Raw genomic sequence first — 23499 nt, 5'->3', positions numbered from 1 at the left:
ATGTGATACTTGGTACCGGCATGCAAAAACACAATTATGGTGGTACCTCCTGGGGAAGCCTGGATGTAAGCGGCAGTAATATCTCCTTGTGTAAGCGAAGCAGCAACTTGGCTATCTAGCACCATAATTGCTTCACAACTGCCTCTTATTTGGTGTGATTCATGGTCTGCATCATTTACTGTAAGTTCAGTCTCAATCCAGTTAGTATGACTACTTCTCTCCCTCTTATTCTAAAGTATTATTTGTACTGTACTTTATCACTTCCACTACTGCGGACTCCAGACTTCTGAAAAACTTTCAACTAATCTATCACTCAAGCTCAGCTCCATTGCTGAATCAAAGCTGGGTGAACTATCATTGACAAGCTTTTCTTCAATCACCATCGCACCAATTTGAGTCTCAACGTGTCTACATGTACTCTTGCGAACTCGTGGCCAAGTGTTATTTCCTGGCTGTGCCTTCCATGATCCGCTAACTAAATCTTGAGGGTTAGGCTGTGAGACACTCATCCTAGGGGTGGACTGCAGTAGTGGCTCCCAATGTACATGTGATCCACTAAGTGAGTCTGGCACATGCATCTGAGAGAATGGCAGCCTGGGGGCATACCTGAGCAGAGAGTGACCCAAGCCAAGAGGAAGTGGGCTGGAAGAGGTAGAACGTGACCCAGTGCCAGAGTGGATGGCTGAGTCAATAGAGATGGTCATTGGGGCATTATGTAGGTCAGGTGCTTCTGTTACTGGCCCAGTGGTGGACATTAGTTCCTCCTCCAAGTCCAACTCCAGAGATGAATGATCTGGCAACAGCTGTTGCCTGTAAAGGGTGTATTTAAGTCATTCATTGTTATGCAACTACAAGACGTATGGTATGACATCTAAAACAATCAACTCCAACTTAATTGACAAGTGTTAGAATGACATCCACTTCAAGCTGGTACTAGTGACAGGACCTCATATACATCACTGAATTAATATCCAGTAGAAGAATCATACAGGAAACCTCCAGCCCATACAACAAGTACTGTACTGTACAAGGCCGGGGACTTAAAATATACTCTAAGTTTCCATAAAACTGAAACTGGAGGTTACTGGTAAAAAAATTTTTTAATAAATTATAAACAGACATTAGATGAAAGAGATAAAGAGGGCAGGAATTTTAGATATTTGGTCAAAAATCAAGTCGAGATAACTGAAAAATCAAATGAGGGGGCACATACACAACACTATGGCTCACCTTCTACATGCTACTTTATATTCTTCAAAGCCTCCAAGCTCTGCAAAGCTGCATGTTGAGAAGAGATTAACTCATGTTTAAAACAACATACTGCCATATCACAGTTTCAGTAAGACTTATACAGGGTATACTGTACTATTGTTATACACATTTGTAAAGATACAGTCAATATACATTCGATTGATTCTCTTCCAACAACCTAGAATACAGACACAATAAGTGTCAGGCTTGTCAGAGTAAAAAAATATGTCATTTAGGTAACACAAAACAGGTATGTAGGTAAATGGTAGAAAATTCATAGGTAAAGGTGCTTTAGAAGTTGTAGTGTTGGGAGAGTTTTGGAAATGCATTGTAATTGTTGGAGGCTTAAAGTAGTGTAGCCAGAAGCATTGGATATACTATACTATCAATAAAAGCTGTCAAATATCAAGTGTGGTCAATGTGTTAGTTAAAATTTTGACAACAAAACCTAATCATGTATTTACCTATCACAAGATACAGGGTGGAAGACTTCATCAAGTTGATCTTCTTGCGAGGTCGTAGCTTCTGCATACTGACGTAAACAGCCGTTATCCCACTCCAAGGATGGCATCAGATCATCCTGGGATAACAATGGTAAAATTAATGAATAAAAATACAGTACTGTAGAATATACTGGTGACTCATAATGTGAAAAAGAGGAAATCAATTTTTGGAAAAGTTGCTTTCATGTTATCAAAGTTGTAATTAAAGTAATTATAACGATAATGATTTCAGTTACAAAAAATGCAAACTCATTACCTGCACTGATGCAGGCAATGATTCATTATCTTCAGATGGAAGTTCAGGCAGTCGTGAGAGAGGAGGAGCACGAGCACTAGACCAGCCGTGTTGAGGGGAATCCCATTCATATGAGCCTTCAGCTTCTGAACCTGAGACTCCGTGGCTGGTTGGTTGTGATGGCTCACCTCCACTTGCTTCTACAGCCTCAGAGTCTGATGATCCATTGGTCTTTGCTGTTATGAGTCCTTTGAAGTTTGCCCTTGAACGATGAGCGTTAACAATCCCCATGGCTGAGTTGGGACGTGAATCCCCTGAAGTAACAGAGTGGTCAGAGAAGGTGGTCTTGAAGGTGTATGGGTTTGGCCTTGATGAAAACTTTGTGACTTCTTCATCCATTTCTAACATAGAAGACTTGAGGTCATCTATCTCCTGCTCAATGTCATCCAAGCAAGTAAATGTCTTGCACGCCAAATCTTCTCGTACAGAAACATCCAGGGACATCTCTGAACATTCAGAAGGAGCAAAGTCAGATAAATTAGAGCAAACAGAGTCTTCTCGCTTGAAAGGAAATCTCTTGGACCCTAAAGGTGAGGTGACAAGTTCTGATAAATTGGAAGCAATTGAATTATCACGAGATACTGATCCCCGGTGACCTCTATGTCGTATTTTTTCCATGAGGTCACTGAGTGAAGTGCTGGAGATGTTTGAACTCTGGTGGTGCTCCTCTTCTCCCTCAGGTTGAGCCCTGAGATGGGGAGAAAGACTTTTGAATACATAAACTACAATGTCAAACAATGTAACCACTAATTTACCTGCATTTCTTTTCCAATAAGTTCCTTAAAATAAAAAATAAAAATTAATGCATGACAAATTTGCTGAAATTTTTTTTTAACAATATAAAGTAACACACATTATTTATTGCCAAGACATATCTATGTAAGAAAAGTATACGAGTGAGTCCTACTAACCTACTGTCATGAAGCCAATCTGCCCCATCGTCATGTCCCCCAGACTGAAGTTGAGCAACATGCTGCTGACGTTTTCTTAGCTCAGCCTTTGGAGGGAAAATCCTTATGATACAATTCATCATTAACAAATAGCTATATCCACAGCATTTCTATGTGAGAGAAAGAGAACTCTTCCCAGTGTACTGTATTTATTTTTAAAAATCTGAAAATTTTTATCAAAATGAACTAATTTCTTCTACCTCAGAGTTAAGTAACACCACAGTATCATCCACAGGTAACAAATACAAAATTTTCCATATCACAGTAGGCTGTTGTGTCACAGTTACAGCCTCCAATACCCACTCACCCTTAGTTCTATTTTACTCTGCTCCATCCATAAAGACATTAAGTAACTAGAGCAACACTACAGAGTGGGTCAGATCAAATTCACATGATGACAAAACTCTGATTTTTCAACTTCATAGTATCCATGAAGAGATGACATTCTATGTCAGAGAAGGGACACACACCTGCACTGTACTGTACTGTACTCCTATACAAGTAACATATTGGTATATACCAAAACATCAAAATAAACTCCTATTTAACAAATGACAAGTAAATGATACCTGTGTTAGCCGGGAATGAGAGATTTCCGGGTAGAGACGACTCTCTCAAACACGGAAAAAATCCCCCATTCTTGAATTTTCCGGGTACCTGAATTTTCTCAGAAGTTTCCAGAATGAGGCATTATTTCATCTTTTAAACCCGGAAAAATTTTCTCCATCCCCTGAATATTCCGGGCACTGGAAAAATTCTCTCGGAATTTCTGGAAAATGCGCCTGATTTTCATCTCTCAAACCCGGAAAAAACACCCCCATCCCCGGAATTTTCTGGGTACTGGGAAAATTTTCTCAAAATTTTCCAGAAAATGTGCCCCTTGGAAAATTTCAGTTCTGGATATCAGAGAGTTCCGGTTACAAAGGATTCTGGCTAATGGAGATTTTACTTAATGAATTCATTTTTATATAACGGCTGAATATTAACTGCAAGAGGTAATTGAAAGCTATCTTCTCTTTACCCAGCATCTTATTGTTTTCAGTTTTGTCCACAAGATGCTGTAATTGATAAGCCCACTGAGAGACCTGGTTGGTTAATGGTGGTATACATTCAGTATCTTAAACTGAGGAAAGTTTGATGTTGATTCTAGAAAATTACCACAAAATGGTGGTGATGATGAAATTATGTTAAAAGAACAAAAAATGCAAAGGGGTGAGAACAAGAATGATGACTTATGTCTGTAATGACTGATGGTACTGAAATACATTTTGAAAAACAAAATTATGAAATAGGTTCAATTAAGTAATGGCATCTATTTACCATTTCCTCAGAGTCGGGAGTCTCCGATCCATCGCCCTGAAGGCGTTTGAGGTCTCGTTGGGGTGCCTGGCCAGGCAGGGAATATACTGCATTAACAGGTGATGATTCGGAAGAAAGCCACCCATCTTGAAGAGGATGATTCATGGCTGGAGTTGTATTGAGGTTGGTTGATGGATGCCTCCTGGTGGAAGAACCAAGTACAGTACAGTACTGTATTGTACTTACTATTACAGAAAATACCAAATTATACACAAATAACCAAAATACACTACAGTATAAATTTATGCTAGAAAAAAATGCTAAAAGACATCTCTATGAAAAATAAAAAAAATCTTCAAATACTGTACCATTATGCACCAATTCATTTCAAACAATTAAACTTAAATCTACCAATACCACAGTATAAAAACAAATTATCTTTTGATTTCTATTGTGGGTCACAGAGCTTACATAGGTACACACCGAACATGTCCCAAGATATCAAGACTGACAATAAATACAGTGTATGGTATTCGTACACAGCCCCACTCTCCTCAATACTGCACTCTCTCTTAAGTTTAAATTTAGTCAGTCTAATTTAAAATTTATTTTAATAAATTTATTATATATACAGTATATATATATCAATAAAGTGTTCTGAACATTAATCAAGTACAAAATAAAAGCTAATTTAAACTGGAAATGAAAAAATAGAGAGACTAAGTGCTTATATTGCTTATGTATAAATAAAAAGCGATGGCATTATTAAATTACATGACTTACTTGGCTTCAGTTTTCTGCCTGCCTCCACTACTAGAGAGAGGAACCACCACCACCTGGACAGCGCTGGGTTTAGATACGCAGTGTCTTGGAGTAGCCTACAATATGGCAATAGTATATGATTAAAAATGTGTCTGTACTAATGTTCTAAATCTTAATGTACATCTCAAACTTAAATATAATCATAAGATCCTAAAACTTTCAATTTTCACTTCTTAAACTTTGGTCCACATAACCTGGGTATTTATTGCAGAGTTGCTAAACTAAAACACATTTAGTTAATATCAAGAGCTAACTTTCTGAATAATGAGAGAAACTGTTAAATAGGTAAGCCAATATAAAAGCTACTATAAACACTGCAACAGAAGAAGTACAGTACTCAAAATGCTTCATTGGTCTGATATGAAAGAACTCATATAGTACAGTAAATGGTAAACACAAACCTGATTCTTATGTAGCTCTGAGGCCTTGTGCTTCCTCTTAACAACTCTCTTGTTGCCATTGCGAAGTTCTTCATCGGAATCCTCATCAGTGGGTAGACTGTCTTCACCAGAAGAGGAAGCCTGCATGAAAAGTAAAGCAAACTTATTCTAGTACAGTAGATGACACTATGTAAATAAATAATTAAAATAAATATACAAAAAAGGGAGACAATTTGGACATCCACCATTAGAGGCAACAGGATATGTCAAAGAGAATTTACAAAATAATAAAGAGTTATTATTAATTTACTCTACAAACTCAGGTAAGTCAATAACTGAGACCTAAAACTATTCATTCACACACAGAAAACTGTACAGTACCTATAATGATTTTTTTTATTCTTCTTTTAGAAGCATCCAGTAATATACAGTACTGTAAACATTTACAGTACAGTACAGAACATTAAAACACTTACCGGTATCTCCCATTTGCTGTCTTTCTACTTCTTGTTAAGACTAAATCTGTTACTGAACCATTAACAGAATCTACCTCCCTTGTCCCCATAATACATGATAATCTACATAAAGTTCTATGCCCTCCCTCCTACACAGCCTCCATCACAATGTTCCTTACATGTAAACTCACCCCATCTCCAACAGAATAGGAGGCACTAGCATCTGCATGATAAGGTTGGGCGAGTGCCTCGCTGTTGCTGGCCTCACTTACGTCAGAACTCAGTACAGATCCTTCATCACATGGGACCTCTTCACTTGGACTGTCAGGGCCAAAGTACTTCCCCTGTAACAGAAATATCCTTGAGAAATGTTTTCAAAATATTGTTTTATAGCCTGTCACAAGTCTGTGCCATTTTTTTTTAGTAATTGGAGGAATGTATTTTCACAAAAAGGATTCAGAATAATTACAAGAGATATTAATTTTCATGTCATCATACAGTACTTTATAAAATACCATATTTGTTCATGAAACTGAGTAACAACTGGAATGCACAATACCAGCACTGGTCAAACAATAATAAAAAATAATATCAATAAAAATGAAAGTAAAATAAGTGAAGGAATGGTCTTAGCTCTGACTGCCCAACAGTTGATCATAAAACAGTGCAGTAGATATATTGAACAAAAGCTCAAGAGTATACTGTAGTTCTGTATGCAAAAACAAAATAAATAACAATAAAATAAAATAAAAAAAGCCACTGCATCTGTGTACAGTTCTGTATTCCTAACATCAAACAGGTCATAATTATTGAACATGGAAAAACTAACTTCTGATTAAGTCGGACATAACAACGCTCAGCATTATGCAAGTGTTTAAAGCAAATAGTAGTCGAATATCTATTTTGTTTATAGAATATTAATCAAAAGAAATTAAATATTTTTCTACGGAAAATATTATATAAGTTGGCACGCCTATAAAATGAGGATACTGTACCTTTGTAACTATAGGTACTATCTACCCACATCATGTACAGTAGTGTAGTCAGTAAGTTAGTAGCATATTCACCAACACCACAACTAACTGAAATATTTCTCTATTGATTTAGTCATCAGTTAATCAGTTTCAACCACAAAACATTGAGAAACACATTGGTACAATATACTGTACAGACTAGTTAATATAAAAGTTAATAAAAATCTGAATATTCTGTGTTTGCCCCTTTCACATCCTTATGTACACACACAGTGTTACATCAAGGACTATCTGATTATGAAAGGGGAAACAAGGGTGTTAGTATGAGAGAACAGTAATGCAATAAGTATATCACCACACGACTGACCACGACCAGCTTCGCGATGTATTGTCGACTTAAATCCAACATAAGCTGTAACATCCCATAAAACAAATATAAATACAGTATAATGTCTTCATGTTTGTGTCATTATAATTTTGATACAAACAGTACAGGTAATTTTATTTTTCTGATCAATTAATACAGTACTTGTGTCTTATTCTGACCAATTTAGTGTATATAAATTATCTTATAGTACTGTACTACGAAAAACGCACTCAGAGATCCAATTTAGTACTTACAAACCTGATTAATATGAATGATAATAATATTGTGGTGTAAGACTATTGTAAATCCTGAGAAGCCTGACTTTGAATCTTCACATTAAACATCTTTAAATCTTCATATACTGTACAAGTTGATCTATGAATCTTCACATACAAGACTAACTTTAAAGTTTCAAATAAGATTATCAACTAATCTTCATTTATAAGATTACTGTACCTGTATCTTTGAATCTTCACATATAAAATAATGTTTGAACCTTCACATGCAAGAAGATTTTTTAATCTCCACATTCAAACTGAAAGTTTAATTTTTTACCATAGAAGTTGATAGTGTACTCCAATGTTTCATTCCAAGATTTTCTAAATCTCCCCTATAGATAATCTCCATACACAGTACAAGTTGAACTTCATAACTTATAATACAGTACTGTATACTGTAGTTTACACATTTTAATTATGCCTTATACAAATATCAGTTCAGCGGCATAGCCACGATTATTCTAACAAGAGAGATTTGCAAGCATCATAATGAGGTTAGGAATGATTTCACTCATGGGATGTAAATGAAATCTTTTAGTTAGGGAAATTTCATACAGTTCCATGGCTGAAGATGATCCATAATTAGATTAAGATTCACTATGGGGACATTTTATACATTTTAAAGGGCCTTCCCTCTTGGTTACACCTTTGTATTAATCAAGTTTTTATTTTCATTTACTTTCAATGTGGCTCTACCTAAGACAAGACAATTACCAAAATACAGTAGTGTATAGGGTCCGTATAATCTAAGTGATTAAATGGGGGACAAATCAATGCCATTAAAAATTTATTATGAAAACTATTTTGACTGGTAGATGAAAGATAAAATGAAGGAAGAGATGGGTGATGACTTCATTAAGAACTGTATGAATATGGTCAGTGGGTGAAGATGGCAGGAGAACTTATATATTTAAGTAAAGTAGGTGATAAAACAGATACCATGAACAATATTGGTCAAGATAATTTAGTATTAGTATCACTGAGTTTGAGGGAAAACCCACCTGGATGAAGGCGGGGTCCTCATCCTCGTATTCATCTGGGTCCTGCACCAGGTCCTCCTCCAGAAGTGAGGCGAGGATACCCCGTGGGCGACGGGCTGGTGGTGAGGCCGTGGGCGTGGGTGGTGGCGTGGAGGAGCCATCGGCACCATTTCTCCAGTGCTCCCATAGCTTCCAGCACACAAGTGATCCCACGCCCACTAAAAAAATGACGCTCCCCGCCCGTACTGTAAAGGAGAAAAAGGAACTGGTCAACACTAGTGTGGTGGGAACCTGGGATATACATAATGTTCTGCAATGTATAGAGTATAAAGAAAATCATTTATGACCTTAGCTGTCCATGAGGATTTACTTGCTTTACAAATACTGTATTAGCTTTTCATTAAAATAATGTACAGTAAATAAATAACCAAGACAGTTAGATCAAATATTTGTATTACATTGAGTTCTAAATAAAATGCTGTACACCCAAAATTTTTAGGTGTACAGTACTGTACTGTAAATGCAAGGTGGTGTTTTATTGGATGGGAGTTTTTGTCCAGAACATTAGGCCAATATTTTAATGCAAAAAAATGCAATCTAGTGTCGGGGAAAGAAATATAAGAGCTTCTGTCCATACGAGACAAAATGGACCAACCAAACAACCATCTACACAAACAATCATAATTTCTCACACCGTCAGCAATAATCAGTCCCAATCGTACACATGTACAGTACAATACTGTACATGTTAACACTATTCTTGTAAGTTCATTGTAGTCTTTTCTTTTTTTAAACAAAATTTGGTCTCTGTGCAATAAAACCACAGTGCAGTACCGTACTGTAGTCACTGTAAGCCCATAGTCTGTCAATAAACTACAGTGTACTGTCAAATTTATCGATGCTAAATTAAAGAACTACAATAGTAAAAAAAAAAAAAAAAAATCTCGGCGATTAAATTCATATGGCAACACTCAATTATGAGTTAGGTAAAGTAAATTAAAATCCATACCAAGACTGAATTTAAGAACACTGTAATTATCCAACACATCCACCAGACCAATAATGCATGACTGTACAATACTGTGAATGAAAAACCGCAGACAATATTGGCTTGAATGACCCATGTGGCTTGCCACATCTAATTACAGTAATATATATATATATATATATATATATATATATATATATATATATATATATATATATATATATATATATATATATATATATATATATATATATATATATATATATATATATATATATATATATAGTATTATATATATATATATATATATATATATATATATATATATATATATATATATATATATATATATATATATATATATATATATATATATATATATATATATATATATATATATATATATATATATATATATATATAAGCGTGAAAATTTCACGCTGCGTGATAGACGGTGAAGAATCAACCATTATTTACAACCACACCACACCGTCCACACCAAGGTAGGTATCTACCTACCTTGGTCCACACGACGTCAGCTGCTGCTGACTGCTCGAACACTCAAAATGAACAACAAAAATGCGAGTGAAAGGCGCAACGACACCACTTTGGCCGTGACTAAACATTATCGTGTCCTATTTCACCTCTTGCACCAAAATTCACTGTTCACAATACTTTTATTCTTTTTACTTTGTTGTATTTCTAAATGTTCCTCCAGTTATCTTTTAATATACTACTACTACTTTGCTGTCACTCGAAATCGAGTATGACGATCATCCAGCTATGATAAAATTATGAGTTATTCAGGATGTCACCTTCGTTGGTGAGCTCTGAGGTGACTCGAGAGGCCGATATAGGACCGGCAGGGTCGTTCAGATGTTGCACATGTGGGGGGGCTACATCTAATGTGGGAGCCTGACAGCGTCTTTCCGGCGTGGGTGCTTGTCTGCCTCTGTCTACAGTCGGGCTAACTCGGAAGTATTAACACCTTCTCGTGTGGTGTTCCTCCAAGCGTTACAGTTACAGTGTGGAGCAATCGTCTCCCTTGTGAAGGGGTCGATTTGGCACTTTTTCAGGTTTGCCCTAACTATGGAGTCATCGGATGAGCGGAAGGGGGGCTGCGTCATGAATGATTGGCCCATAAAATGTTTTAGTGGAATTGAAAAATTTGTGCATCTTGTGTTGATCTGCAAGTTTTTGTGGTCCACATGCTTTATTTTTAAACCAGTCGTTCTTTAGATTGCGAAGTTCGCGCTGGGCTGCCTCTTTCTTCTTGTGGGAGCTTTGGTCCGAGACTGTGGGTTGTTGAGCCAGTCAGTTAAAGCAGCATGTTTATCATCAACGTGTACATTGATTTCCGGGTCATTTTCATCAAACCAGTCCTGGTGTATTCTTTCGATCTGGCCAAGCGTTTTTGTCAAGACAGTTTCGAGAATACTCCATTCGGCACTGGGATCTGGGATCTGGGATCTGGGATCTGGGATCTGGGTTGTTTGTTGTTGGGTTGTTTATCAGCCCATGTTCAAGCTGCTATCTGAAAGCATGTGCTACCGTTGGATCCTCCAGATGCTTAGTGTTAAAACCTCTTCTGGAGGCATGTTGTCTTTGCTGTTTTGGGGCGACGTGAAGTGAGAGCTTGGATCTGATGAGTCGATGATCAGTGTCACAGTGGTCTGAGCCACGCATTGCTCGGGTGATGAGGACATCTCAGCGATCGCTTTCTCTGACAATAATGTAATCAATGAGATGCCAGTGCTTGAATCGTGGGTGTTGCCACAAACCCTTGAACTTGTCAGCCTGCCTAAACAAGGTATTGGTGATAGTGAGGTTGTGTGCAGCACATTTACTGAGGAGTAGGCCATTGGGACTACACCTGCCTAGTCCATTTCTCTCTATGATTCCCTGCCAAATGTCAGCATCTCTGCCAACTTTGGCATTGAAGTCACCAAGAAGCACAACCTTATCTTCTCTGGGGTTAGAGGTTAGCACTCTATCAAGGTTAGCATAAAAGGCCTCCTTGATGCCATCCTCTGCATGGGACATATGCACTGATGAAGAAGGCATGACGTGAGTATACATACTACAACACGACAATCACCACAAAATGCAAACAACGAGGCCTGGGGGCGAAAAAATAAGAGTAGAAAGAAATTAAAAGCAGAAGAGAAAATACTATAATAATCTACACCACGAAGATGCCGGATCTGTAATGACCATTAACCACCCTGGAGCAGTATTGTACTCAGTGACAGAGACAACGCCGGAACTAAGCGCTGCCATTCTTCCCGTCGCACTTCTCGCATTTTCATCAACATTTGGAATGACTCATCAGATATAAACAGACTTCTACTGAAACTGTGTCTAACTTTGTGCGGCTCGAAACGTGTAATTTCTATCTATAAATTTCTGTCATTATTTAATTTAAAAAAAAGTGTAAATGAAATGTTCGTGAATGGAAATCCAAACGTCATTCACTTGTTTAAAAAAAAAAGGAAGAAATTGTACTCAGTAATCATTGGGTCACGCTGTACCTCTCCTTCACCCCCAGGCAGCACACTCCGTGACGTCACATCCGGGTTGCTCTTCACACCACAAAAATGTCAAACTTTTACATCTCGGAAAAATTGACTGCTGAATGAAAGTTGTATCTACTCATCCAGATATAAGAGTAATACATCAGCCAAGTTAACCTGTTGTTGCTGTTTTGTGTATAATGTCAGTTAACACACCAGGCAATAGTCGTACACCACACACACAAAATAAGGACAGTCGTACATCCAAAAAATAAATCTACTTTTAAAAAGGTTATCAGATAGCATGTACAGAGCACCAGAAATAAAAACTAAGTTAATCACAGGGTATAAATCAAGATAAAATCACCCCCACCAATAAAAAAAGTCTTAACTAACACAAAAATAAACTTCCAAGACGATCACATAAAATGAAGCTTATTTGGTGATGACAGTTTATGTGACACGAAAAATGGCTATAAATATGTAAATTATATTCTTATATAAAACTTAATTATATTCTTAAATTAAACTCTCCATTACTGTAAAAAAAAAAAACACTATGGAGTTTTATAGAAGGAATAATAATTGCATATTTCCTTCAGACAAAAGTTTTAAGTGAAATGGACTGAAAATAGAAGAAAGAAAAACATATATAATATTTTCTCGGGGAAATGGAGATGAAGATTCCGAGAGCTATTAATTATTGAATACATTCGTGAATTATTATGTTATAATTTCTATGAGGGCTCCCAAGAGAGATAGAGAGAGAGCACCAGGAAATACTAAACGAATCGGAACCGCCCGAAGCCTAACAAGCTCTTCCTCCCGCCAAAACTATAAGAGACCGCAATATCTATTCCCAGTTACCGGGCATTACTTCCCACTCCTCTAATTAGCCGTGACGACACTACTACACCATGGTGCCAAGTAGCGAGTGGCACACCTCCAACCTCCAGAAAAAAAAATACGTGTCTGACGGATTTCTGGATTTCTAGTCAGTATTTAAATTCATTGCCCCGGTATAATTTACTAATAATTATATGATTGTACTTTTTTACGATATATTAAATTGTTTGGATTTATTATTTTTATAATTGTTCGTCTTTCTTTATATATTTGTTTAATTATGCTTATCAGTTATTTTTCTATTATAAATATTAGTTTAACTATAATAGTGTGTGTGTGTGTGTGTGTGTGTGTGTGTGTGTGTGTGTGTGTGTGTGTGTGTAGGACAGTGGCGTCAACAAGGGTTCGTGAGCAGGCATGTCCGCGTCTCCTCTCCTTCAACACATGATCTGGCGTCCTTGCTAACGTCCTCTCGTACCCATTCTATTGTTTTGACTAATTGGTGAGAATCAGGAAAAACCCACACCGTAAACACTTTAACACTCGAGTAATACAAAAGATTATTTCTAATATTCCTTTTTTTTTCTTCAGTTAAATGGATTGAGAAATTGAATCCTTGACGAAACTCGTTTATATTGACGTCATCACCGATCACGGCTTCAATATCGGACTTTGAGTTAAAATAACGTGATAAACGAGGTAGGCATTGACTATCCTCGCCTGAATAAGTGTTTAACGGGTGAAAAACAAGCAGTGATCTGGCATTGAGATTTCACCAGTGCACTTGATAAAAACGATCGTGACGAAACTTACCTTACTGATACCACTTAACGTTCATACTTGAGCTCTCTCTCTTTCCTTTTTCATAATTTTCTTCCATTACTTTCTCTCTTTCCTGTCTCTTTAGTATATCAAGGGTGAGTGATAATGATGACCATTGGATCAATATATTATAATTTACTAGACTGCAACTCTCATCTCTTTTGTCTTTACCTCCTTCCCTTTCTCTTTGAGTCTAGACCTATCAATATTTCTTCCTTTTATTACTTATTGTCAGTGTATATATTCTCTCTCTCTCTCTCTCTCTCTCTCTCTCTCTCTCTCTCTCTCTCTCTCCCCGTTACTGAGTCCCACTTAAAGTGAAGGAGCAGGTACAGATCCGCCAGTAACCTAGGCTGGTGGACCAATATAGCTGGACCCGTCTACTAATTCTGCATTAGTGGTAATCCTGGCGCGCTGGCGGAGTACACATCACCCTCAGGGATTTACCGCCCCGACTACCTCTGACTCGTCTCTCTCAGTAGCCCCATTACAGCTCTTTTAGTATAGCTTGGCTTCAGTTCTCAGTCGCCTAGTTTCAATTCTTTCAGTAACAAAGGTACCCAGTAACGAAGCAGCAGTATTTTGTTTTTAATGTGAAGGTTTGATAAGACTTAGTCAATGAATGTACAGTAGTGTGAAGTTTGTTAATAAATGGCGATGTGATTACCAACTCAGGTGTTTTTCTTATTACCTGGTAAATGTGCACAATTATTTCAATGTCGGGGTTGGAGTTCATTACTAAGCAATTACTCGATCACATTAAGATAATTATCCACCCTGACGTTAACTTAACCTCATCCCCTAAATAGTATCAAGGTGGTTAATCTATAGGTGAAATAAGCTGGAAGGAGGGGGAAAATCCCAGGTAATCCGGAATATTTGGATATCCGTGATTCCGTGAGCTGTGCCGCCATGAATGATGTACCGTACACAAACACGCCATCACCTTCCTAGCATACAGTCGTGTTTCTCTAAGTCTCACAAAATATAAAATGTATATAAAAAAAGAGAGAGAACCATTAGTCTTTAATGAAAATCAATAACTTAATCAACACTAAGAAATATTTTGTCAGTTTATCACACAAACGTTGCTGTTCTTAACGAAAAATTAATTAATATAAATTAAGTGATAAAATATAAAATCACAATCGCAAAAGTATAAATAATAAAACCAGAATAAAATAATGCAAATTAAAACTAAAACAGAATCTCAAAAAGTATTCATAACAAGACCAAAATCTCACGTTAAAACGAACATCATACGCACATAACACACACACAAACACACACACCAAAAAATCCCATCACACTCTACTCAAGTAACTTTTGGAGGATTTGAGAACTTAAAAGTACTTTTTTATATCTTAACTATTACTTGCGTAACTTTTCGACTTAAGCAAAATCGTTTTACTTTGGTACTTTTGTATAACCAATCGAGAACATAGCAAAAGATGCGTGCTATTGTCCCAGCCAATCACAATAACGCAGCACTTTCCCACCATTCCCCTCGCTATTCGTTCTTATTGTCTTGGTGCCGCCGTTCAGATATACGAAAACATTAAAAAAAACGAGGAATTGCCGTCAGTAAGTCCTTATGAACTTTGACCTAGCAATCTGAGGTCAACAATGAGGTTTACAAGAGTATGACCTCACCTGGGAGATTAGCAGGGTTAAAGGTCCTATTTGTCTGTCCGTTTGTCTCTTGAACTACCCCCTGTAATCTTGTCACCTATGAAATGTTGACACTGACTGTGACAAAGAGGTTGAACCCAGTAACTCAGGTATATCACTAACAGGTCACTAATCCTGGTACAATGATAACAAGTGGCCGATTACGTATTGTACCAGAAACCAGTGTCAGTATTATGGGAGACGATATTTTTTAAAACCATCTGCTCTTGAAACTTGGAAGGATTTTGTAAGACTTTATCAGTGAATGTACAGTATAGCGAGCAGTGTAAACTGTGGATAGACGTGTTTACACTATGGACTTTGAAGAGTTGTTGAATTTTGTAATAAATAATATCTTACACTATACTTTAAGTAAGTATATATGTGGCGACCCAAAGTGATGTGTGCCAATTCAAGTCTTTTTTCTTATTGCCTAATAAACTGCGCATCATTAGTGAAATTTTAATGTTGCGTCTCATGGCTAATTATAAATTTTGTTTGAGAATTACCTTTTACTTTCAGTACTTAAGTTCTTGTACAGTCAGTTACTTTTTATTTTTACTTTTATTTATGTGGTCTCCAATCAGGCTACTTTTCTCTTTTACTTGAGCACTTCACCCCCAGTGATAGTAGTTTTACTTATATAGCATTTTCCAGTAGCTTGTGCACCACTAACACCTGTGACTTTTTCCCTAACGAAAATTGTGACTTTTTCTGTGACTTTTTTTTCCGTTCACCGACACACACACACACACTCTATCAGCCGGTCGGAGACGGAGGTGAGAGAGGGAACATCTCACAAGGTTATCGTCTCCACCACCACCACCAGGAGGCTGCCGATCAATACTACGAACCAACCAACTCATAACAAGGGTACGAAATGGAAATGTCAAGGCTAGACACACCTTAAAGAGTTCTTCAAGTAGGTATACAGGTGGTGGGTGTCTGTGAGGCAACTTTATATTGTGTGTTTGTGAATGAGTCGTGGTGAGCGCGGTCTACCTGGCTTAGTTATAACTCGAGTGATGTCTGGGCCTTTATTAATAGTCCTATTTATCATTAATATTCACAACAACACCACCCTACCTAAACCCACAACACACCACCTACACCTACAAGTCACAACACGCACGCCACTCTCACCCACATCACACCACCTACAACCCCTTCACAACCCCCAATACATAACCCGGAACCTCCTGAACACACCAACCATCATCCCATCTTCCTTATACAGGGAGCAAGGGTGAGGCAGCAGGAGTCATCAACACAGGTGAGGCAGCAGGAGTCATCAACACAGGTGAGGCAGCAGGAGTCATCAACACAGGTGAGGCAGCAGGAGTCATCAACACAGGTGAGGCAGCAGGAGTCATCAACACAGGTGAGGCCGCAGGGGTTGAAGGTGACCAGGATGTGGGAACATTATAACTGATACTCGGTATTAAACTTGTCTCCTACACAAGGATTTTTTCGTGCACAATTATATAATCTTCTTTAAGTGTAAACACACATTGAGTCTCCCGTTATTCTTCGTAAACGGAAGTCAAAACTGCTCCTTCCTCCTCTCTCTAATACCCTAAGATACACACTACATTATAACTTAAAATAATAAATAACACCACGATGCAGCATCATTATCAACATGCTAACGGTTCTTCAGTACAAATGAATTCAAAATTTAATTCTTCAAAATTGGTTCTTGATGTTTGGGAATGTTATTGTTTTTATCATCATCATCATCACCTCTTGTGGTGGTGACACCTACAGTACCCACACCACCTCCTCATACTGAAAATTGGTCACCATAATATCATGAGCCAAGTAAGATTCATGAGGCAGGTAGTGTGATGTGTGGAGAACGTGGGTAGATAATGATAGTAAGCGGTATTAACCTTACTAACCACGACAGCCGGCACCTGTGTCCTGTATAACCACGACAGCCAGCACCTGTGTCCTGTATAACCACGACAGCCGGCACCTGTGTCCTGTATAACCACGACAGCCAGCACCTGTGTCCTGTATAACCACGACAGCCAGCACCTGTGTCCTGTATAACCACGACAGCCGGAACCTGTGCTATAACCACGACAGCCAGCACCTGTGTCCTGCCAAACCACCCAGCAGCACCACGAGAGGCAGGCAGGCAGGCAGGCTACTCACCCTCATTAATATGCAGGCTGGGCACTACCTCTCACAACACAGTGCAATATTGACCCTAACACAGTGGTCACCCTTAAATCGGTCTCTCCCTTAATCTTTACTCAGGGTGCAGGGCAGACACACACACACACACTCATCGATCATCCGACCAATCAATACCAGATGCGTCCAAATATGGAGATCTGGGCGGTATTTTCTGCCCTAGAGCACTAACTGTCTTGTTGAAAACCTACTACAACCCGCATAAAACAACAACCACCATTAATATTATTCCCGTTAATTTAAGTAGAATAAATTTACATATATTCTAAATATATATATATATTGCACACACAAACCAGTATCGATCACCTCTCAAGCTACAACTCGAACAGAACCAAAATATAAACCAATTCAGAGAAGGACCCGCTTCATGCGACACCAAAAATGAGAAATGTACGATGTAATGAGATAAATGTTGAAGAAAATAAAATCCGTGTGTAAAGAAACATCAAGTGGAGGCCATCATCGCGTTATGGTCAAACTACACCTTTAATAAACACTATCTAAACCTACGTCAATACTGAAGTCTGTTAACTCAATTACCATCACACGTTAGGGTAGCAGCCAGCAGTCTCACCCGGGGCTCCACGTCCTGCACCAGAGACAGTAACCACTCCACGAACGAACACGACAAACAGGGAGGAAATCGACCACAATTTACCATGGCACAAATTCCCAACACTAAACTAACCGTGAATATAATTGTATCCACTTTTCTTTAATTAATAAGCTCTTTTAGATTAAACTATAATAATTATTGTTCTCCAGTTCTACCTACACCACTATCCCAACCCCCACTACCACACCACGAGCAGCACCATCACCAACCCCCACTACCACACCACGAGCAGCACCATCATCATCCCACATGTACCTCAACCCCCACTACCACATCCCCACCATCACCACACCACTAACAGCACCGCCTCGGGGGAAATATCAAGTACTTGAGAACCATTACATAAATGGTTAAAGGAGCATAAACACCGTCCCTTTACCCCCAGTGTCTGTAATAATGCCAAAATCTTTCTCCTCGAGGGGAATATTTTTATCCTCCTCACCCCCCCCCACCAAACTCCTCACCCTCCCTCCTAACAGCTGATACACTTTGCCATACCTCCTTTCCCCAACATAACTCCTCCCCTAACACATCCCCATTCACACACCTCCCCATCTCCTCGCAAACACCTCCCCACTCACACATACACCCTCCCCTAACCCCACTCCACACACACCTCCCATCTCCTCGCAAACACCTCCCCACTCACACACACACACCCTCTAACCCCCCACTCACACACCCCCTCCCTAACCCCACCACACACCCTCCCCTAACCCCCAACACCCTCCACACCGTGATCAAAGAGCCCGGAACAGAGGAATGATGCCCGATTATTATCCTCATCGCACACATCGAACTTTTTTCTTTCCCTTAAAACTGAAAATAAAAAACAATTCCAAAAGAAACCTTGATAAATAAAAACATTAAAAGACATTCAGTAATTTTTAATATAACATCAGCCTCTCTCTCTCTCTCTCTCTACATACAAACACACATTAATCTTTATATGCACCGATAACAATACTACTCAGATTTTTATTTCTATCACACCTGAAAGGAATTTTTATACATGTCTTCAATGTCCTTAAAACGTCCCCTGAAAATTGTCTACGTCTATCTAATCTAACCTAACCTAGCCCTGGTCCCTCCTCCCTCACACTCTAATCTAACCAACCTGGCCTCTCCTCACACTCTAATCTAACCTAACCTAGCCCCTGGTCCCTCCCTCACATCTCTAACCTAACCTAACCTAGCCCCTGGTCCCTCCCTCACACTCTAACCTAACCCAATCCCAGCCCTGGTCCCTTCCTCACACTCTAATCTAACCTAACCTAGCCCCTGGTCCCTCCCCTCACACCTAACCTAACCTAACCTAGCCCCTGGTCCCTCCCTCACACTCTAACCTAACCTAACCTATGTAGTTAAGGAGTCTGTTGTGTATCTATACTGGCTGGGTTGTGTAAGGTAACGTGGACGGCTCGGTGTTGTCAGATCACTAAGAGGTAAACGCCAGGTATTGACAGAGACGATACACAAGTCACCGCCTCCTCTTGTTTCCAGCTCAAGGCTTTATTAAAAATATGAAAAGTTGTGGAAAAGTTACTAAATATATGAAAAGTTGTGGGAAAGTTACTAAATATATGAAAAGTTGTGGTAACGTTACTAAATATATGAAAAGTTGTGGGAAAGTTACTAAATATATGAAAAGTTGTGGGAAAGTTACTAAATATATGAAAAGTTGTGGGAAAGTTACTAAATATATGAAAAGTTGTGGGAAAGTTACTAAAAATATGAAAAGTTGTGGGAAAGTTACTAAATATGAAAAGATGTGGGAAAGTTACTAAAATACGAAATGTTGTATACAAGAGAGATGGAGATTAGAGACAGTCAGACAGACCAACAGGTGGACCTCCCTGTCATTGTCAGGTGGTGTGAGGCCTGACAGAGCTTCCTCGTACACACACCACCACACACTGCTGCTATCACTGTTACAGCTTGCCCATCATTCCCAGGATTAGACAACCCAGCTTATTACACCTGAGGATTAAGCACCCTAACACTAACCTAACCTAATAATAATAATAATAGGAATAATCAGATCGTTAGCCTCTCTGATCTTCCCAATTATTCACACAACACACCTCATCTTCCCGTGTCCCTGTAGAGCCATGACACTACCTCACAGGGGCGTGGATGTTACCTGTAGACTAGTAACACCTCCTCCTCCTCCTCTCCCTCCTGCAGAATCCGGTAAAGTTCCTACACTCTCACCCTTCTGCAGGATCTGGCAGTTCCTACACTCTCACCCTCCTGCAGAACCCGGTAAAGTTCCTACACTCACACCCTCCTGCAGAACCCGGAGTTCCTACACTCTCACCCTCCTACAGAACCCGGTAAAGTTCCTACACTCACACCATTAATCCAGGTAAAGTGATTGACTCACCGTAATAATCTACTTCCAGGCTGGACAACTTACGTGCGTCAGGTGAGGCGGCCTGGTACACGTACGACGCCAGGTAGAAGATCGGATCATCTATCAGCATCTCTCTCTACTGACCGACTGGCTGGCTGCACGCGTCCACCACCACACCACACTACACTCCACCACACCGCCAAGTTACACTACTGTATACACCTCCACCACACTACCAAATCACACTACTGTATACACCTCCACCACACCACCAAGTCACACTACACTCCCCCACAACTCTTAGACGTATACAGTACAGCACTAATGAAACACCTCCAGCTCAACTGACAATAGGCTGTTGTAGGCTAACTTTTATCCCACACACGAGCACTTGTATAACTTAAAGACACTTTTTCAACACTACACTGATAAGTGTTAAGTACTATACACTTGTAGAAATAAGTTACTCTTCAACACACTAGTACTTAACTCGTAAACTAAAAAGACACTGTTTTTATCAGAAGTGCACTAAAAATGTTCATTACTAAACGCTTATAGAAGTTACCCACACAGTCCGCTAAGTGTCAATAAAGTGTGTGGTGGGTGAGGGCGGGTGGTGGTGACGAGAGTTGTTGGCTCAGTGTGGTGGTCACCTATGGCATCACTGGCGGCGTCAGGAGTGCACCAGCTTCGTCACCCGGTAGCCCCCAGAGCTGCAGGGAGCGTCACGACCAAGCTTCGTCATGCTGTAGCGTGTTGCCGCATTACTGTAAGACTTATCTCTCTGTAAATAAACACGCACCGATATTTCTTTCATCCTCATCATCTAATACGATTTACTCTGAGTTATTCATATTGAACACTGTGGGGGGGGGGGTCGGTGCAAAGTCAGGAGCAGTACTGTGCACTATCTCTCTGGGGGTTGTGCCCGAGCCCACTATCTCTCTGGGGGTTGTGCCCGCGCCCACTATCTCTCTGTGGCACGACTGAGGCACCAACACACAGTACTCAGGCTTGATACACACTAAACAGTTCAGAACACGACCACCACTCGGCGAGCGTAACAACCATGGCACTTCCCGCCCGGGTTCCCCACTCAGCGAGCGTGGTGCCAGCTGATGACACTATCTGACTAAAATAATCCTTACGCCAAGCCCATACACCTGCTGATAACCTGACAACATCGCCTCACTGGGCCTACCCATGAGACACAACCCTCCATATACTGAACCACTCAGAAATTGTTGCCAAATGGGTCTTCAGGCAAAACCCCATTTAATATTTCACCAGCTATCGCCAAAGGTTAATGATATCAGCGGAAACACCACAGCTAAAATGTTAACCTATTTATCACTGATTAAAGAATTACGCAAAATTATCATGTTGACATTTATGATGACATTTCAAATATCAAAAATCAACAAAACCAAAACAACGATAAATGGCAGAGTCTAATTAACTTTATCTCACAAACACAGATTTCGACACTGTGAGTAAAATATTAACATTAAGAAACAAAACTATTAACTAATGAACACTTTATAGATAACATGAACGACAAAAACTGTGAAGGAAAGACTTATTATCGTGTGTTGTGTTGGCCTTATTGGTGTTCCTGTACCACACACTTCTACCTACTGACACTCTACCCCATTACTGACTGCATACACTCACACACACTCTGCTACACTGACAACATAATACCCCCCCACATACACACACTCTGCTACACTGACAACATAATTCCCCCATACACACACTCTGCTACACTGACATAATACCCCATACACACACTCTGCTACACTGACAACATAATACCCCCACATACACACACTCTGCTACACTGACAACATACCCCCACATACACACACTCTGCCTACACTGACAACATAATACCCCCACACACACACACTCTGCTACACCTGACAACATAATACCCCCCACATACACACACTCTGCTACACTAACAACATAATCCCCCACATACACACACTCTGCCACCACATAATACCCCCATACACACTCTGCTACACTGACAACATAATCCCCCCACATACACACACTCTGCTACACTGACAACATATTACCCCCACATACACACACCTGCTACACTAACAACATAATGCCCCCATACACACTCTGCTACACTAACAACATAATCCCCCCATACACACACTCTGCTACACTAAACATAATACCCCCACATACACACACTCTGCTACTAACAACATAATACCCCCCCACACACACTCTGCTACACTAACAACATAATCCCCACATACACACACTCTGCTACACAACAACTAATACCCCCACATACACACACTCTCTGCTACACTGACAACATAATACCCCCACATACACACTCTGCTACACTGACAACATAATACCCCCACATACACACTCTGCTACACTAACAACATAATACCCCACATACACACACTCTGCTACACTGACAACATAATACCCCCATACACACACTCTGCTACACTGACAACATAATACCCCCACATACACACTCTGCTACTAACAACAATACCCCCCACATACACACTCTGCTACACTGACAACATAATACCCCCCACATACACACACTCTGCTACACTGACAACATAATACCCCCACATACACACACACTCTGCTACACTGACAACATAATACCCCCACATACACACACTCTGCTACACTGACAACATAATGCCCCACACATACACACACTCTGCACACTAACAACATAATACCCCCACATACACTGACAACTAATACCCCCCACATACACACACTCTGCTACACTGACAACATAATACCCCCACACACTCTGCTACACTGACAACATAATACCCCCACATACACACACTCCTACCTGACAACATAATACCCCCCACATACACACTCTGCTACACTGACAACATAATACCCCCATACACA

General features: G+C 39.5%; 1 protein-coding gene across 11 annotated transcripts in view; it reads right to left on the bottom strand.

Moving 5' to 3' along the window:
- The window catches only part of LOC121862318, a 144174-nt gene that overhangs the window by 26708 nt on the left and 93967 nt on the right, over positions 1-23499 (bottom strand). For 8 of the 11 annotated variants that reach the window (XR_006088213.1, XM_042360484.1, XM_042360485.1 and 5 more), the window contains 11 exons: positions 8576-8799; positions 7297-7341; positions 6147-6299; positions 5522-5641; positions 5082-5176; positions 4320-4500; positions 2961-3046; positions 2011-2737; positions 1716-1831; positions 1231-1278; positions 607-810 (listed from right to left, as the gene is read on the bottom strand). Coding sequence is in view for 10 of the 11 variants with exons in the window: in XM_042360484.1 (XP_042216418.1) it covers positions 607-810; positions 1231-1278; positions 1716-1831; positions 2011-2737; positions 2961-3046; positions 4320-4500; positions 5082-5176; positions 5522-5641; positions 6147-6299; positions 7297-7341; positions 8576-8799 (1999 nt within the window). In the remaining variant the exon portion in view is untranslated. Of the gene's footprint in view, positions 1-606; positions 811-1230; positions 1279-1715; positions 1832-2010; positions 2738-2960; positions 3047-4319; positions 4501-5081; positions 5177-5521; positions 5642-6146; positions 6300-7296; positions 7342-8575; positions 8800-20634; positions 20750-23499 lie in introns of those variants that run through there. The other 3 variants (XM_042360490.1, XM_042360488.1, XM_042360487.1) reach the window with 3 other exon arrangements.

Source organism: Homarus americanus, unplaced genomic scaffold (genome assembly GCF_018991925.1).
Source record: "Homarus americanus isolate GMGI-L3 unplaced genomic scaffold, GMGI_Hamer_2.0 scaffold31037, whole genome shotgun sequence".
NCBI classification, from domain to species: domain Eukaryota; kingdom Metazoa; phylum Arthropoda; class Malacostraca; order Decapoda; family Nephropidae; genus Homarus; species Homarus americanus.
Note: the sequence above shows the minus strand (reverse complement) of the source record. Positions and strands in the feature narration are given on the sequence as shown.